The 20,027-nt window shown below is 37.3% G+C and overlaps 1 protein-coding gene across 2 annotated transcripts in view; it reads right to left on the bottom strand.

The window, feature by feature from the left end:
• The window catches only part of LOC145680635 (PHD finger protein 21A-like), a 142,351-nt gene that overhangs the window by 96,504 nt on the left and 25,820 nt on the right, over positions 1 to 20,027 (bottom strand). For both annotated transcript variants that reach the window (XM_081751327.1, XM_081751328.1), the window contains exon 3: positions 4,770 to 4,835. In XM_081751327.1, coding sequence (XP_081607453.1) covers positions 4,770 to 4,835 — 66 coding nt within the window. The remainder of the gene's footprint in view (positions 1 to 4,769; positions 4,836 to 20,027) is intronic.

The raw sequence follows: 20,027 nt of genomic DNA, 5'->3' as shown, positions 1-20,027 counted from the left end.
TGGCCGATCGCAAACTTCTTTGCTTCCACAATCATTTTCCAATCTCTACTTCTTCGTCTTCCTCTCGTTCTTTTTTATTACTTTTTTTAAAGTAAAGAAAGAAAGAAAGAAGAATCTAGCGATTCCTTCATTGCAAAGAAAAACAAGTCAGTTGATCAATAATTTTGCGTCGTCTCTCTTGGTTCCGCGTAACAAGAACAGACAAGCAGGAAACTGTTATTTCTTTTGCCACTGAAAATAATAATAATAATAATATATAAAAGACAGATTTCTCTCTGAGGAAGAAAGATGAAAGAGGAGAAACCGAACAAACAGATGATTTTTAATGACGTTTAGGAAACTTTCTATACGTCTACGATGATCAAGTTAAAAAAAGTTCATAAACATTAAAAGACACATTACGGAAAAGTGAGAATATACTGGCGGGAAAACGCAGAACTACTTCTTTGTGTTCTTTATCTATCAGTTTCGGTCGTTAAGAAAGCTTCCCTGTGATATATATTTATGTATGTTAGGAGTTTCCCAATTAAGGCAAAGTGGAAAAATACAAGGAAATGAACCATTTCATTTTGTTTACATACACTTAAAGTTGTATATTGATTTTATTCAAGTTCTGTACTTTATCAAATGCTGTCAACAACTTTTGATGTATTATGTATGTCTTCAGAACAGATTACCAAACTGTGATCCGCAAAAATAAATTAATTTTACATTGAACGAAAAAAAAAAAATATCAAAAGGGACTAGACATATACCAATCGATATGGCATTAAGTTGAAGAAAATTATGTATGTCAATATAAATGCTTAAGCGTAGTTTACGAGGAAAAAAATTATAAACTAAAAAAATGCAGTACAAGAAACACGCTACCTATTACGGTGAAACTGTGAGATTGAAGAATATGTTCACTAACCTCTTCGCAATGATGACTAGGGATGGTAGTCTTAGTCTCTTCTCGAATTTCAAGACGGAGACCGAAGTTGAAACATGTCTTTATACATCGAGATGAGAGCAAGATTCAAGATACTGAGACTTACTCGAGACGAGACCGAGACAGACATTTGCGATTCAAGAAGAGACGAAGCTGAGTCACAAAAGCCTCGTTCTCTTTCAAATATTCATAAAATATTACTGACATTTATCTTTATCCAAAATTCTTGCGTTGTTATGTTACATCTAAGATAATGGAGCAATTGCCCTTCGATGGCCGTAGTCATAAATATATATTCGGGACAAAGGGAAGGACTAGCCAACCTGTTATCACGTGGTACATCCAAAATGTTTTAAACAGTACATTATTTTGAGTTATGATTCACTATATTTTATTATCTTTCCAGTTATTTTAATCACTCAAAAAAATATGTTACCAATATATTCAAAAAACCTATTTGACCTCCCTCGTGCATATGATGTTAATGTATGTGGGTTCAGCGCAGGAGAGCCGCATTCGATTCCCGGTGGGAGTTCACACGACTCCGATTTTACGTTAAACTGTAGATCCACGTCTAGTATAGTTTTTGTGCTAAAAGCGTCTCTAAACTCAAATCCACCACCGAAAACAAATTTTGTACAGCACACTGCGTAAGGTTTCAACTATTAACATTATTTTTCACACGGTTCAGGAAGTATCCAGCGAAAGATATGTTTAAAATTTCTTGTTTTACTACAATTTCCTGTTGTTTCACTTAATTGTAGCAAATGAGCTTTGAAGCTGGGAATAAAATCAGGAGATTGGAGGCGAGCAGAAGCAGGAGTTTCTGAATTGAATAGGGCAAGATCATAGAAAGAAACAATATGAAATTAAATCAAAGAATTGGTTAAATCTATCAGCGGACTACTCTACATTAAAAATGTGTAACACAGCTTATGAACTAGTATAAGAAACGGAACGTACTGTAATCCCAACTATGCGAGACATTTAACTCATCTTGGGAACAAATCCGAGACTATACATAGCAAAGATGAGTGCTGTGGCTATTATACCTAGGTATGTGAAGAATAAGCTCGCCATAAAAATGCAGCAAACCTGTTATAAAATGTCAATTACATTTGGAGTTGTGAAGCGGTAACAAAGCACTTCATTCAATTGGGAAAAAATGTAGTAGTAAATTTATCAATGAGCTTGATTTTCTGTAGTGGACACAGCAGTAAAACAAGAATGTAATGGTCGATAATTGACAAATCGTAAAATTTCAAAGTCGGTTCGATTAAATATAGCCTTGCTGCTATTTATTGTGTTATCTCTTATGTGATCCTAAATAACTGATTCAACTTGGAGATGAATTAAGTTTAATTGTACAGTCAGTGCAGGTTATATAAGACAAGTTTTGGGTTTTATCCAAGACAAGTCTCAACATCACCGGAGAATGACTGAACTGTTAGAACAAAATTTCGAACACAATTAGCACTTGGGTCTAGCGGGATTACTTTCATTAAAATGCTTCAACACTTGCCTCTATGGCAACTCTACTTGATTGCAAACGGAACAGCAGAATTACCGCAGTGTTTATGGGCACTGTTTAAACCCCTCATATAAGGGATTTCTTTGACAAAAACTCGGTAGCTAATGTTTGGGCGCAGCCTATTCAACTACTCATGTATTCAATAACTATTCATGTATTTTATTCAAATATAATTTATCGAACCTAATAAGTAACACTGACTTTACATTTCATGTGAACTTCATACGGCTAACAAGTAAAGGGTATAAATGGAAGAATCGAGTTGTGGGATGAGACACAGTGCGCCTGATAGAGGACGTGAAAATATGTGTATGTGTCAAGTTATAGCGACTGAGTGCCATAAGAAACGGAGGGGAAGGGATCAAAGTTGGTGGGAGAAGGGCTATACTATATTATAGAAATACATAAAATAAACTGTTAAATCGTAAAAATTAATGAAAGATAGACAATGAAAATGGTGGTAGTTACAAATATTGGCAAAAGAAGAATGGGCAGAGTAAATCACGAACCTCCGCTGCCATGTTGAAATCCGTTGTTTTGAAATCTATGATATTTTTTTTGAAATGGAAAGGTAATTATTAATATATCAATTAGGGTCAGTGCGTTCTCAGAAAGTCAATTATAAACTTTAGTGATCGTTATATATACTTATTTGATAGATTTAGGATCATTTTATAGTTATTTACGAAAATTTAGGAGACTGATACTCGTATGTTGAAAGTTTGGATTATCACGAAACCACATTCGACTGCAGTAGTCCACTTTTCATCCAGATATCACATGCTACGCTCGTCCCAAGTTACTATTCCTTACGAAGTTTCCAAAGAAAGTTGAGTGAAAAATATAGCAAGCGGTGAAAAAATAGTGGTCTACGTGTAGTACGTAATAATTGCATTCCAAACTATCAGATTTTATTGTGTTATAGTCCATATTAGCAAGTATGTCATTTAATAAACAGTAGCTATATGAACTCCACATTGTTTTCGACTAAAAGCGCAGAAAAAAAGCGGAAGCGATTCTTCCAGACAAGAAGAGTTCTCTTCAGCACTATATGAAGCAATTTGGAAGTAATGTCATAAATAATAATATACTAATATACAATTTGGATATCAATTTTCACTGTTAGTTTTCTTGGCTTGTAGATATGTTTAACTCCCATGTGTTTTCGTGATAATCCAAACTTTCAAAATACGTGTATCAAGTCTCCAAGATTTTCGTAAATAACAATAAAATTGATCTAAACTAGTTGATCTAAGACTAAATCTTCCAAATAAGTACAGATAACGATCACTAAGGTTCATAATTGACTTTTTGCGAACATGTTGGGCTAATTTATATATCATATGACTATCTTTCCATTTCAAAAAATATCGCAATTTCAAAATGGCGGATTTCAAGATGGCGGCAGAGGTTCGTTATCTATTCTGCTCATTCTTCTTTTACCAATATGTAAAACTACCACCGTTTACATTGTCTATCTTTCACTATTTTTACGATTTAACAGTTGATTTAATGCATTTCAATAATATAGCATAGTTCTTCTTCCACCAACTTTGACCCCCTCCGTTTCTTACGGCGCTCAGCCACTATAACTTTGCACATACACATATTTTCACATCCTCTATCAGGCGCACTATGTCTCAACCTGCAATTGGATTCATCCATTTGGACCCTTTACTTGTTAAGTAAAGAATATCTAAAATATCTGCAACTTGTTATGCATTTTTCTCAATTGGACTTGAGTTTTAGGATCGAGTGCTTTAAACGGGTGGTAATAGTAGTTGTCTTCCTTTATTTCTATTTTAGTTACTTATTTGAGGGCTTATGCGGTACCTAATGGTGTTTATTCTAACCATGTGTGTTGAATCATATCAACTGTTTTTCTTTATTGCATATTAAAATGGAAGAAAGAAACTTCTTTAACGTTCCACGTAAAGTTGGTTATGACATAGACGACACTTGAAAGTTAATCATGGAAAATAAATTACGGAAGCAGTTTTGTTGTAGGATATCTGAAGAAAGGAAGAACCTCGAGAGAGAAATTAGTTGCCTTGGATCGGCACAGATATCACACGCAAGATGAGAATGCTTGACCACAAAACCTAAGCGGCAATGCCCGATCTTTTTTAACCTGCTAAAAATGCACTAACAGAAACACATTTAAAATAATTTAATTTTCTCCATTTTGGCCAGGAATCATCTTCCGAAATTCTGTAATTCAGAACCATCCCGTAGTGGTATTTATTTCTTAAACAATCTTCATACAAATTCTACGTATACACAAATAACAAAACTTATTCTACTTACCTGTATTTCGCCCAGAGCAACAATGTGTTTTTGGACATCCTCAAGTCGCCTCTTAAATTCTCCATTCTGAAAAAGAAAATAACGAATTTACACTGAACAACAAGAAGACTCGTATTTCTTTTGTTAACAATTTAAAATTTAAATTGCATTTGTGAATTCTATTGATCGGAGTAATTATGTACAATAACTCAATTAATCCTGCAAGTATACATTATTATTGTTGTTATATTATTATTATTATATTATTATTATTATTATTATTATTATTATTATTATTATTATTATTATTATTATTATTATTATTATAGTTTAACGTTCTACGCATACGCTCCGAGGCTAAGGAAATCGATGATGATGAAATGGATGATAATGGAGTAAAAAGTTTCTACACAAATTTCAAGAGTATCGTATCTGAGTCAGACTAACAGATGATGGTTTTATTTAGTGACGAAGAAACATACGAGGCCTGTCTAAAAAGTATCTGATCTTGAATTTCCCCGAGCACAGTAGTGACGTTCGAGCGATGCCACTGTGCACAGTGGAGGGAGACAACTTAATGCGCATGCTTGATTTTTTCAGCTCCGCGTCCGAGTGTGCCTAGTAATGTTCTGTTGTACGTGTTCGTCGGATTTTTTGTTTCTCTCGTGATAACTGAATGAATTGGGCAAAGGTACTGCGTCAAAATTTTCATGAGAGTCTTTTGCGCAGAATTGTACTACGAACTAGGTGGAGATTCCAGGTTACACCTATACACTCATGACTCATTTCCAGTTATCACGCTGTTCAGAAACTCAGGATCACTGCTGGTAGTGTCCTATAGGTTTTGTGCAACTCCACCGACAGTAGCTTGAGCACAAATTTCGCACCCACTTTGCGCATGTTCAGATCATCATACGCAAATCCGATGTGCGGCATCTTTACTGATCTCAACCTCTTCGGCAATTTCTCGTACAATCAAACGACGGTCTCCCTTTAAACAGATTTTTCACCCTGCATTCCAAGTGGTTTGTTGCCTTCCAGAACGCTGGCCACTCTCCACTGATGTAAGGACATTTTTGAATCGGTTGAATAACTCCTTAATTTGTGTTACCCCTATAGCATCGTCTCCTAACACCCAAGGGCGCCGATTTATCTGTAAATTTGGGGGGCTCATTCAGATGCAGAAGACATATATGAGGATTTTAAGACAAATTGCATTCAAATTATGCCAAATATTCTATATTCTTAAATACAAAAAGGGGGCCCACATGAGCTTTGGGGGGTACCGGGCCCCCTCGGTCCTCCCAGGATCGGCGCCCATGCAAACACCTGCTCAATCTTACGAAATGTTTCGCTTTGAGACTCACCAAGTTTTTCACAAACTTTGATTTAGTATCCTTGCTCAATTCGTTCAGCCATCATGCGGCGTAAAAAAACCGACAAACATGTATAACAGAACTTACTCGGCGCCCAAGAGGTAGCGACTGGCACATTCGAACGCGGAGAAAACATCCAAACATTGTCTCAAACTGTCTTCTTCCATTGTATTCAGGGCACCACTCTAGAATCACTACTGTGCGCGGGAAAATTGAAAGTCGGATACTTTCTAAGTAAGCCTTGAATGTTAATGTACAGTCGAAAGGTGTACGTTCTGTAACAAATACGAGCTTGGTAAGTCTGAAAAAGTAATGTTTCACAGTGACTAAGCTTATATGATCTTCTTGGATCGTTAAAGAAAATGGATGTAGTAAAACATTTCCAGAATGAGAATTACTCACGCACAACCATTTATTCTATCACCACCGTGGAAAAAAGTCTGCCGGTAGAAGACAAGCCCAAAGAAGGTCGCCCATGCAAATTGGGTAAGGAGTTGCAAAAAATGAAGAAAATCAGTGAAAACACAATCAGAGCTATCCAAAGGGGTTTGGTACATAAAGGTGGGTTACACATGCAGCGAGTTGGTCGCCTAGCAACCGCTAATTTGGTCGATGGGCAATAAAATACCAGGAATATCGCTTCGTGCGGAGGGCCGTTTCGACCAGATTACAAGCAATTTCGTCATTGCCTGTGATGATTTGATCAACTGAAAAGTTCATCCAATTCACCAGGTTGCGAACAATCTGGGTATCGTTGGAGAATAGGTTTGTCAGAAAAATGTCGTGTCTGGCGGTAAGCAATGATATCGAGAGGCCATTGAGTGTCTGCGCACACGCAAAGCAGTTCAAGCTGCATGTTCCACGCAGTAGCAAACGCCTTATCAGTGTACATAACTAGTTCTGTATTCCAGTTCATAACTGAGGAAGCAGAGGTTGCTTGGTTGATTGTTGGGACATAAAAATTTTCGACTGGCAATTTAACAGCACATCAACCAAACTGCCGGTCGCTAGGGATCTAAATCGTCGCGTGCGTGGCCATCTTGAAGTTTCGGGTTACCAAGGATGTGTACGCTATAGTCTGAAGACTGTGGGTCTCAAATGTCGTAAACGACTAAAAGCACCTAAGTACAGACAAAAAACTCGAACATATACAGGAAATTCCAAAACATGTGAGCCTTCTCTCACACCACTACCAAAAGGGCAACCCACCCCTTGTTAGGACGAGGGTTGGTGGTTGTTGCCAGATGTCCGATGTCATTAGGCTGAAGAAGAACAAGAAAGAAAAAAGGAAGGAAAACAAGTGAAAAATAAAGACATAATGTTATTACTTTCTGTGATAGATTTAACATAGCATTATTATTGTAATTATTATTATTATTCAGAACTGTCCACAGGCGGGTTTTAGGTGCTGGTTGTATCCATAAGATTATTATTATTATTATTATTATTATTATTATTATTATTATTATTATTATTGAAAGACAAAGTATTTCATTGAAAGTAGCTTAGTCGGTTTAATTATACCTTAATGATTCCTTTAAGAACGTTACCTATAAAGGAGAACTTAGCATTTTAAAATAGTTAATTGTTATAGCCAAGAATGCATCTCTTTTAATTGAAAGAGCAAAATTGTGGAGGGAGGCATAAGGAAATCTAGATTGATTTTGTATAGATAGAAATTAGCACTGGCTGCCACGTTAAATAACCTCCTATTATTTGGGATGTAAATTAGAATGGGTACTTTTATCCTTATTTTTCCTTGCCCCCCGCAATGTAGAATAACAGTTCTAATACCTTTATTCCCAGGACTCGTTATAGCACAATTGTCTGAATTCTCTGATCCAGTTCTTCATCCGACAGGAGTTAATATCAAACCACGTTTCGTCGAAGTACACAACTGCATAACCCTGAGCACGAAGATTATTGATACTATGCAGGCAAGGTCGCCCATGTTGTGGTTTCCAAGGGGGGGGGGGGCAAATACAAGCGGCGACGTTTCAAATATAGTTTCAAATTTTGCTGTAACTAATGTAAAAAATCTATTGGGTTTTCGATATTCCGAAGTACAATTTCCTCTTAGGAGAGGGGCAAGCACCCCACCTTGTCCCCCCCGATGGGCGCCCTTGTATGCAGGTATCTATATCGCCATGCAATTACATGTGGTGATTCACTACGAATACATTTTTTCACCGAGGTTTTATATTTAAAACCCATACTTCGTAGCAGGCGATAAACTGTAGTGCGTTGGTATGTAAACTTGTATTCGGTGTCAGCTGTCTTAAGCCTCATTGCTTCAATTAGCGCTTCCGTTATGGAAGATTTGTCTTCCTTATAAAATTCAAAAACTGTGCGGCCCAATAAATCACGAGTGAAATCGTCAATTTTGTCGAATTGAAGCTTTTGTTTTACAACTTCCTTTTCGTTGATGTCGAATAGTTTTTCAGATCAATTTTCACACAAATTCTTTTTATGGTACTAATGCTAACACCAGTCGCCTGCGTTAATAACTTATTTTAAGTTTTTCGAAGTTAAGACACCACCATTATCGATGACACTTCGTAAAAAAAATCACATTTTTCACTAAAATCATCGTTTGCTTACGCAACTTAGCTCCCCTCCCAACTACAACATTATCTTCTTTCGCCGGAGTTCTTGGCGAAGAAGGCCCGGGCTCCGGATTTTTGTCCAAATATTGCTCGTTACGAGTGTTATTGTTTAATCAAGGTCGGAAAAACATTGGCATTGTAGCGAATTATAACCGAACACACTAACACAAAAAGAGTGACTCAAGATTGAAAGAAATCTTGAGAAAAGTGGACATTTGGCAATCTCTTTTTCTGTCTCTCGCCTCTTGTTTTCTTAGATTTATGGCCAGTTGACAAGGGTCAGAGCCATGTGGGTGATCTGTGAATTCCTGGAACCAGGGTTCTCTTGATCTGAAACCATTTTTGTGCTCTGTCATCTGCGCACGTAGATTCCTGCCTTTTTCAAACTGTGGTCCTTCTACATTGAACACTAGTAATAATAATAATAATAATAATAAAATGATAATTCAAGTGAACTGCGTGTCAGACACTATGCATATGAGGTGTTCAAAAAGTATTGAATAGTCCAGTCCCTGTCCATAAGACCCGTAGGAATTTTCAGGTGGACTAAGTTTCTCTTCAGATCCAAGTAAGACACGTCTCAGTGATGGAAAAAATCTTGGGTGATCATCTGGCAACCCGGGCATAAGTTGGCAAATTGGAAATTCAATATAGCGGCCATGCGAAAATGCCATATTTACCTAAAACACGAATATCTCATCATTAAATGAAGCTAGAAACTTCATTCTTGTACCGAATTCAAGATAATGAACACTGTAATCAAGAAACATTCGTAACGTCGAAACATAGTGCCGCCATTTTTAAATATGGCGGCAGGTTTTTCGAAATTTCGATTTTTTTCGTACACTATTATCATTTATTCGAAGATAACTACGAAACTATAAGAGATACCATAAACATACCTGAAATAAACGGGATAGAGCATAATGAGAGCTTTTCAACGGTACCAATATCTTTTCTCTATCTTTAAATTTGACGGAGTTATTGAAATTTTAGTAGCTCAAAGTGTTTGGCTTCAGAAGAAAGGTTAAGCGCTAAAGCAAAACTATCCATAATTTTTCTGCACAAGTTTTAATGCTGATAAATTACTCTAAGATCTTACAGTGAGATTTCTAGGTAAAAGTGCAAATGGTTATTAATAATAATAATAATAATAATAATAATAATAATAATAATAATAATAATAATAATAATAATAAATCGTGGTTGCTAAAATAATAATTCAACAATTTCAGTAGAAAAAAGCGATATAATTAAAAGTGATATAAAGTTAGTACACCAATACAAATAATAATAAAAGCACCATATTTATAATATAACAAAGCTTTATGAAATTACTTGATTTTGGATTTCTTACAATCCTGTGATGAAATATTTTGATCGGTCTTGTTGAGGGCAACTAATTAAATGTTATTAATAAGTTCGTTGCATATTTTGTCTACATGGATTGAGTTACAGTTCGTAACGTTACCGATTATTACAAATCATTTTGCACTTACAGAAGGTCGTACAACTAACATTTTTTTTAGGCATTTGCATCGTTTTGTAGAACAGCTCTTGCAAGTACATGTTCGAATAACATCTTCTGGAAGCTCATTAATGCTAGTATCCGGTGTGAGCGATGAATCATCTGCATTGTATGTCCATCCAAAATCCGTTGGATCTAGTGGTTCTTCTGCGCCTAACACTGTAGAATACGAATATACCATGTAAAAGGATCTTTTCAGGTGACCCTGTAATGACGAACTGGTGCAAGGTAATTCCTGTAAGCTATGAAGACTACTTTGATTCATAATTTCAAATCGGAGAGTGTCAAATGTCTTAGATCTTGAGCCTGATTTTACAACCCTGACTAAATATTCTTCAGCAAGTTCCAAGCACTCAGCACTTGGAGGAAGACTTCGTCCAAATTTGCACAGATCCTTTTCCGGTTCTGCCTTAAGAGCGGATATTTTGTTACCTATTTTACTGGTAACATCAGACCCTGTAAGAAAGTGTGCTGCAAGAAGGGCATCTGTTGCTGCACCTATTTCGTTGACAAGTGTGTGACTTGGTATAATATCGGATCTCGATTTTCGCATCCATAATTCTGAAAGTCCATTTTCATGTAGGATCTCGTAAAAATGAATCAGTAAAACAAACACATCTGTGTCATTTGAGAGCACTACAACGCGTTGCATCCCATGCTTAACCGCATGGAAAACGTGAGGGATAATGCGTATGTCAGCCTCCTCAACAGCTACTTTGAGAGTTCCTGATATTTCCGTGAATCTCTTATCTTTGATTGATACAGCTGGAGTAGGACCACCGTCAAGCAAGACGCCACTGAGAATAGTTTCCCAATCTCGATTTATTGTAACTGTCTTCAAAAATTCAGCCAGAGCAGCCTGAATCAAAACTTTGTTCTCAGATGATGCCCAAAATCTGTCCATCTGTACAGGAAGTGTTGTGGTAGTGCTTATTGATGTCAATGGTAGTGGCTGTACAGAAGATCTTCTTTCCCTCTCAGCACTTTTGATTGATGTTGGAAGATAGCTATCAAACACATAGTCGACACGGCTGAATTTGCAGGCATTATTTACAATGGTGTCAAGTGATGTGAACAAGTCTTTAAATGTGACATTTCCTTTAACTTTCAGTCTTCGAAACTGGTTCATTACATCAACTACAACACAGGTTTCGAGAGGATCATTTTTCTGGAAATTTATGGCCGTGGTATCTAATCTTTTTATCAAAATATTCATAAGCTGAGACTTTGAGGGTTTCGTAGTGGCGCCGTTCTCATCTAGTAAGGGTGAGGGTGAAATATCATAACTAAGAATTTCTGCCATCGACAATCCTCTCTCCTTGGCAATTTCTTCTTTTCTTTGAACCAGTAATTGATCCTTAATAACGCTTCTCACAGTTTTCTTTTTCATCTGCATGCTAGGTTGTGTTATACTTCGAAATGTCGGAAGATTTTGTCTGTGAATGGGTGCCATCAGTGATTTCGAGCGAGATATAAACCTTTCCTGTCGGAATGTGGCAAAAGCTTCTTCGGCAGTCATCAAAAATTGTAAAAGTTTCTTAGCACTCGATTCCGGGACACACTCATTGGTTAGAAGGTTGTGAAGCTTCACTTCGCCGTTCACAATATATGGATTTTTTCTGTTCTCAATGTACTGGTACATGTTTTGGATGCTTCCTTCCATTTTATTTCTGAGCCTTCCCGTTAATTCATGATGCATTTTTAACTCATAATCACACGGTATAACATTAAGAACAGACTGAAATGTTTTTCGTATGAGCAGTACTTCATGGTAAGCAAGCTCCCATTCTGCAATATATTCCTTCCTTTTTGTTTGGCCAATAATCCCTCCAGCTGATTTTTGAGAACGATTTATTGTCTGTTCGAGAGCCATGTCAATACCCACAGCGTTAAATTTTCCACTTGTCCTTCGTACAACAAAATGTCCTTGTTTGAACTTGTTATATATTTCAGGATGGCGTGTTTCAAGATTCAGCATTTGCTCAAAGAATAGTGAACCCCATCTCAAATAGTTTATTCTGTCAAATACCTGAAAAACTGGAAGGATATCTTTTAGTGTTTGAAGATAGAGACTCCAATTACCTTCTCTGTCAGCTTTTATGAGGTTCTTTAAAAGACTTATTAGATGTAAGAACCTCTCAAGGTATTGACACTGCTCAGACATCCTCATCTGCTCTTCAGTGAAAACATTTAAGGCTTCCAAAACTTCCTGTGATGCTGCAATCAGCTCTTTAAACTTTGCTTGCGCATCTTCTGTTGTTGAGTGATTCATAGCAGTAAGAACTTCTGCAACTCTTGTAGATAACTGATAATCATCGTCAGAAGTATGCAAAAATGCTTTCCACTTTAATCTCTCCACAACTTCTGCTAACAGTAACATTCCTTTGAGTGACCTTACATAATTACTCCCTTGAAGGACACTTTCAGCAACTTTAACACCAAACACGTGATTTTCGATTAGAATATTTTCTAATCCACTCCCATTTATGTACTTACCAATAAAAGAAAGTAAAATTTTGGTCATATGGAAAGATCCCAAGAGCAGCACTAGGTTTGGACATTCATTTGAAACTAACTGAATTTCTGCTGCAATATGAAAAACGCCTTCATCACATGAAATTGGCAGAGCTGGTTGATCGAGAACTGAAAGCAAGCTTTGAAAGTTTTTCATACATGAATATACAATATCATAAGATGTTACTGGATAAGGCAAAATAGGGAGAAAACCAACTTGTTGTAGTGGAACATCAGCTTCTGAAATAATAGCATGAATTCCAGACCATGTCAATGTTTTTTTGTTTGTCAATCCTCCAACAGCTTGCAACATACTTATCACTACCTCTTCTTTCTTGATCTCCTCACACGGCAAAGTGTAAGCATCTTCAATGATTTTAAGATCCTGTGGAATGTTCAGCGGTGTTGATGGTTTCTGGTAATCTCTAATTTGTTGACATGGTGAAAGGACACCAGTTCGTTTTCTGAGTTTGTTAAGAGCTACTTCAGATAGTGGTGGCTTACTAGGATTTACACTTGGAGTTTTCTGGAATAATACCATAACAGTATCATGCGTACCCTGTAGACCGGAAAGGCTTGCCTCTTTGTGGTCAAAGTTATCCATAGCACCTACAGTAAAGTTACTACTGACAAAATGACTTGGAAGTGCAAGGTTCTGTGAGCATGCCACCATAGTGTATTGTGCAAGATTATGACGAGATTCCATAACTTCATTATAGCTGACTGATAACCCAGCTTTATTGAATAATGTTATCAGCTGTTTGCTCTTACATTTTTCATGAATTGAATGGCGAGTCATTAAATGCAAAGGGGTTTTCCTTTTTTCCTTATGAACATTATAAAACATTATCTGGAAAAGGACTTTAACTCGATTTGTTATAGGAGTTTCTCTTCTATCGTTGTTGTCTTCAATTTCACTGCATTCTGCTTCTTCTTCGTCTGAGCTCATAAATGCTTGACTGTTATCATTGATGTGAGAAAACAGTATCAATTTATCCACGTTGAATACATGAGAGAAAAAGTCAATTAGCGGTTGGGAAATAGGTGTTGTCTTCCATGATTTTTCTAGTTGATTCGCATCTCCAAATTCATTGTCTAGGTTGAAGTCTGTTTCCAGAAGTGATTTTCTGATTAGCATTCCAGCCTCTCCGACAGAAGAAACAGAACGTAGTTTGTCAGCTATTTCATCAATAGTGAGGTTTGATGAATAAACAAGTTGGGACTGGTTTCTTTGTAGTGGTTGGCAAGATTGAATAGTATCACCAAATATATTTTTCATGTATAGTTTGACCTCTTTGTTAGTAATTAAATTCTCTCCAGCCTGCTTGTTGACATAATCACGAATCTCAGAAAGGGTTAGGCCATAGCCATTATTTAGAATGTTCTGAAAAAGTAGTCGACTATCCTCCATTAATTGACTTTTTGTTTTTTTGGGTTGATTCTCTTTTTGTTGACTTTGCTTTTTATATTTTTGAAGGTACGCTTCCAAACAAAGTTTGTGGTAGTATAAATCTGCTCCAAATATAGCGGATTGATCTTCAAGATCACAAGTTCTCGTGTACACGTCATCTTGGAAGTACAAAGTTGCTGCAAGGAATAATTTAGCACGATTCGTTTCACTTATTCGATATTTTTCTTTGATATTATTGTGTTTCAAATTTCCACAAATAATACACAGAAGACTGGCAGAATCCACCTTAGGAGATGGAGGGTTACGAGACAGTACGTCCCCTCTTAATCTTTTATATCTTGATGTTGACGAATCTTCCATGACGTCTTCCTTTGGTTCTACTTGCAGATTGGCTTCGTTCTCTCGCTTCTTCTTCAGCAAACGATTTTTATGAGTATAGTTTTTGTAACACTCATTTGAACAATGATATTTGAACTCAAAATGTCGTCCAAGGACACTGATTCGCTGGAAGGTCTCATCTTGCCATATTTCAGCTGCATCCAAGACTTTTTGTCTTCCTTCTATTGTAGTTGTGGTTTTCTCTTTATTCTTATACTTTTGGCATATGATGTATTTGGAACCATCCACTTCTGTTTGGCTTCCGCTTCCACGGCCTAATTGTAGGCCAACAGGATGTTCATCATCATTCATTTCAATAAATGGGTCAGCTGAGTACAGAAAAAAAAAGAAACAAAATGTCAATGCCTACATTTAACGTGTAGGTGGGTTAAACACTTGAACATTACACCAAAATCACGCGTTTAAAAATTACTTTGGTAGGTGAAAATTCAAGGAATATTTTAATTAAGATGCGGATTTAATTACAATAATGTCCCGTATTGAATAGTGATAAAAATTATTAAAGAAGTTCGTTAGTTAGTAATATAAACCAAGATTTTGCAACCCAATATAAACCAAGATTTTGCAACCCCATTCATTACTAGCAAACCAGTGTTACTTCCAACGAATCCATAAATTTTAAAAGGGCGTGTCAAAAAATAACGAAGAATGTTCTTACCTTTTTGAGGTGATGTGAGGTGACTTTAGTTTAGCATCCCTTTTCAGCACCGAGGCTATATGAGACGTGGACCTACTGATTAACGTGGAATCCGAACCACATGAGCTCCCGCTGGGTATCGAACCCGTGTCTCCCACGCCAAAGGCGCGTACGCTAACCGCTTAGCCACGAGGGAGCTCTCTTATATTTTTGAATCTGAACTGCAAAAACGGTGTCTCGCAATGTATATGGAGGTTACAGTAGATCTTAGTCGTACTTTTCTGGCACAGTCTACATAAAAATAAGGCGATGCCTAATTTTAATTATTACTTTGGATGAAAATCATGAGGAGATTGGCTTCACCTTACTAAATTTAATCTGAAGCCAAACACCTTGAGCTACTAAAATTTCAATAACTCCGTCAAATTTAAAGATAGAGAAAAGATATTGGTACCGTTGGAAAGCTCTCATTATGTTCTATCCCGTTTATTTCAGGTATGTTTATGGTATCTCTTATAGTTTCGTAGGTATCTTCGAATAAATGATAATAGTGTACGAAAAAAATCGAAATTTCGAAAAACCTGCCGCCATATTTAAAAATGGCGGCACTATGTTTCAACGTTACAAATGTTTCTTGATTACAGTGTTCATTATCTTGAATTCAGTACAAGAATAAAGTTTCTAGCTTCATTTAATGATGAGATATTCGTGTTTTAGGTAAATATGGCATTTTCGCATGGCCGCCATATTGAATTTCCAATTTGCCAACTTATGCCCGGGTTGCCAGATGATCACCCAAGATTTTTTCCATCACTGAGACGTGTCTTACTTGGATCTGAAGAGAAACTTAGTCCACCTGAAAATTCCTACGGGTCTTATGGACAGGGTCTGTATTATGAACCTTATTTTTCCCCACGTAAACCAATAAAGCGCGGGAAACTTTCTTCAGTGTAGATGTAGAGGGGACACTCATGCACAGTCGTAAATTTTTTCCCTCCCGCAGAAAGAGTCAGTCGCTAGCAGTCTGCCAACAAAAGACGTGTAATGAGCGGTCGTCGGATTTCAGTTTTTGTAAAAATAACTGAAAAACTTGAGCAGCGTCATTACATCAGATTTTGCAAAAAGCTTGGCTAGGAAACTATTCCCCAAGCGGAAACTATTCAATCGGATCGGTACATTCAATTTTGATCGAGAATTTGGGGATGAGGAGAGTGTCCGCGAAATTTGACTGGATATTAGAATATTGTGTGATGTTGGAACATTACAGTTTTGAAACACCTGTTAAATTTATGTTAATGTTCTCTTACTGCTGATATTTGCGATGTACTGACCACACATTTCCAACTTATAATGATCTGCTGGGTGGCTTAAATCCTTTGGAGATTCGTGCCAGGGAATTTATGTTATTTGATTAATTTATTCTTTAAAAAGTCAATCTTTACTAATAAAAAAATGTCTGTGTATCTGTCAATCATCAGCTTTTTACACAGATCTGATTTTATTTAATTTGCTTTTTCAGTTTAGCATTCCTTTCAGCAGTGAGTCTGTATAAGACATGGACTTAAAGCTTAACGTGGGATCCCAATTACTTGAGCTCTTCCGCCGAGAGTTGAATCTGGGTCTCTCACGCTCAGTGGTAGAGCGTTCTCCTCTGGTGCATGGGGTCCTTGATTTGACCCCAGCCAACGCCAAGTAAGCTTTGTGGTAGACAAACACCCTGTGCGACGGTTTTCTCGGAGATCTCCCGTTTGCTCCCACCTTCATTCCACCACTTCATTCATTTCTCATCATCACCGTTTCCTTTAGCCTAGCCGGCATAACCGTGGGACGTAAAACAAATATTTCATTTAATTTCATTTCTGGGTCTTTCACGCCTAAGCTGCGTATGCTAACCACTTAGCCACGAGTGAGAGCACTTTTTGCATAGACAAAGTTATCTAGAGCCACCAAATTTAGTAGCCCTATAGATCTTTACCAGATCTAATCGTGTACAAAGCCCTTTTTTCAATTTCGGTACAGGGGGAAATTATAGAAATCAACATGTATGCAAATGGAAATGATAAATAAACGGACGCCTGATATTAATGTCAATTTCATAGTTTTCGGTTCTAGGAGATGAATAGTAACACATCCCAATGCTGTTCAAGTCTAACTTAAGCCACCATCATCGCGAGAGTAGGAACAGCAGAAAACAACATGTCCGAAAGGGCGTTTATTAATGTCAAATTCAAAGTCTGTGGGGTCGCTGACATGAATAGTAACATTTTCGCAATGTCCTTCAAGTTCAGCTTTAGTCCCTGTCGTCGCGCGTGGGTGGGGTGTGAAACATAAGGTGTCCGAAATGACCGACATCGATGTCAAAATCATAGATTTCGTAATCGTTGAGATGAATAATAACACTCTTGACGCCGCGCCGTTCAAGACCACTTCAGCTCGCATCGTCATGGGAAGTTGGGAAGGGAATGAAAAATAACTTGTCCAAAATGACCGATATTAGTGTCAAATCCATAAATTTCGAGATCGCTAAGTTGATTGCTCGCAGTCCAGACGACATTTGAGCGTTCTCTTCCATATTTTTATTTTATTGATACTGAAAGGAGCAACACCTTTCGCGTTGCTATCAGTTATTTATACCTAGGATATATTTAACTGATATTGACAGGGGCAACGCGAAAGGCATTGTTCTTTCTTTATTTTACTCATTTCTTTACCTTTAAATACGATATACTGTATAGACCTTATCCATCCAGTACGAAGAACGGATATCTCAGCTTGTAGACTACTAAAACACGCTGACTCAGTATGTGAACCGGAAGCAGGATTTCCTGGCGTGTGTAGCTGTGGTACACAGGCTCTGCTGTCGGGCTACTTGCCCACCAAATTTCGATCCTTGAAAAAATTAAATGAAATCTTTTGAATTTTACGTCCAACGCTTATGCCGGCTAGGCTAAAGGAGACGATGATGATGAGAAATGAATGAAATGGTGGAATGAAGAAAGTGGGAGGAAACGGGAGAACCCTGAGAAAACCCACGCACACGGTGTTTGTCCATCACAAAGTTCACTTGGTGTGAGCTGGGATCGAACCAGGGACCCTATGTACCAGAGGTGAACGCTCTACCACTGAGCCACCGCGGCCCTCAAATTTCGATTATGCCAGTAGTTATAGCGAGAAGTGAAGTACCATTACACGACAATCCGACCCCATCAAAGCCTCTCTCTGGCCGCGCTCGGCAACCTAATATAGCGATCTTCATTATTTAGACGATGGGGTACTTCCCCACTAAATATGATTTAGATCCGACCAGTGGTTACCAAGAAATAAAGTAACACACACCAACAGATACACCTGGTGTGAATTTATAAACTCCCGTATGGTTACGCCGGGAGATAATAATAATAATAATAATAATAATAATAATAATAATAATAATAATAATAATAATAATAATAATAATAATAATAATATACTTAATTCTTTGTATCTAAAAGTTTCTTTAAACACGTAACGCGTCATTGATTGGCAAAGCAGGCAGCGTACATACCTAGTGTTCAGTAACAATTCTTCAACATCAATGCCAATCATCTTGCTTTAACCTAATTGTATAATATATTTGGATTAGAATTCATAATTACTTACGGTTTCAAATTTAGCTGATTTAGTAGTAATGTGTTGCGTAAATTCATCACGCCGCGCCTCCTCCTCATATAGTGGCTCCTACATAATTTTGTTTGCACGAGATCTCGGGTTTCATTATGAGTGGGAGGCAATCGAACGCACACCGTAGATCCGACTCTCGCCGATTGGCGTATAAAGCTGGGACCAGGTCAAGACGCGCCGCTTTCAAAATAATCAAATCGTTTCCAAAAAATATTCAATAAGTCCCAAAATAGTTAGAATGCCTACATAAAATGTTCAGAAGGCCAAAGAGCAGAAGCATTCAACCACTTAACTGGATGATTTGACAGTTTTGAAAGTTAAGTGTTCTGATCTAAAATCAAAGCCGCATGTTGCAAAATTCTCGGATACGCATAGTATGTATATTCGTTTACTGTGTGTTATGGTGCATTATTTTATTTGCGCGTTACAATACACAAAGAACGGAAATGCTTTCATCAGTGGCATGATCACCACATTAACAAACGAACGCGGAGTGAAATCAGAAACTATGATTAGTAGATAATACTACCTGGAGCACAAATTGTTGCTTTTTGCGTTTCGTTTTAACAATTTTGTAACATACTTGTTTTCTTGGAGGTAATTTTTAATGTGTGTCTAAAACTAACTAACTAACTCTATGGCCTATGCAACCCGGAGGTTCAATGCCGCGTTCACAAAAGCTCTCCACTGACTTCTATCCTTAGCTAACTGCATCCAGTCTCTACTTTGTATTCCAATCTCTGCGAGATCCATCTTAATATTGTCCTCCCATCTGCGCCTGGGTCTTCCTAATGGTCGTTTTCCGATTGGTCTTCCAGTCAAGACTTTGAAAGCGTTTATACTTTCTTCCATTCTAGCTACATGGCCCGCCCACCTAAGCCTCCTAGACTTGACGACCCTAACAATGTTGGGTAAACCATATAAATTATGTAGTTCCTCGTTATGAAGTTTTCGCCATTCCCCATTCCCGTTCCTCTTAGGTCCGAATATTCGTCTCAGAATCTTGTTCTCTCTTCGTCTCAGAGTCTATGTTCTTCCCTCAGAGTAAGAGACCATGTTTCGCAACCATACAGAACAACAGGCATGATTATCGTTTTGTATATTTTAAGCTTCAAATTCCTCGACAGAATTCGCGACGACAAGAGATT

Source organism: Thermobia domestica, chromosome 3 (assembly GCF_964235325.1).
Source record: "Thermobia domestica chromosome 3, izTheDome1.hap1.1, whole genome shotgun sequence".
Lineage (NCBI taxonomy): Eukaryota > Metazoa > Arthropoda > Insecta > Zygentoma > Lepismatidae > Thermobia > Thermobia domestica.
The sequence above is the reverse complement of the archived record's forward strand: the minus strand, read 5'-3'. Positions and strand labels throughout refer to the sequence as shown.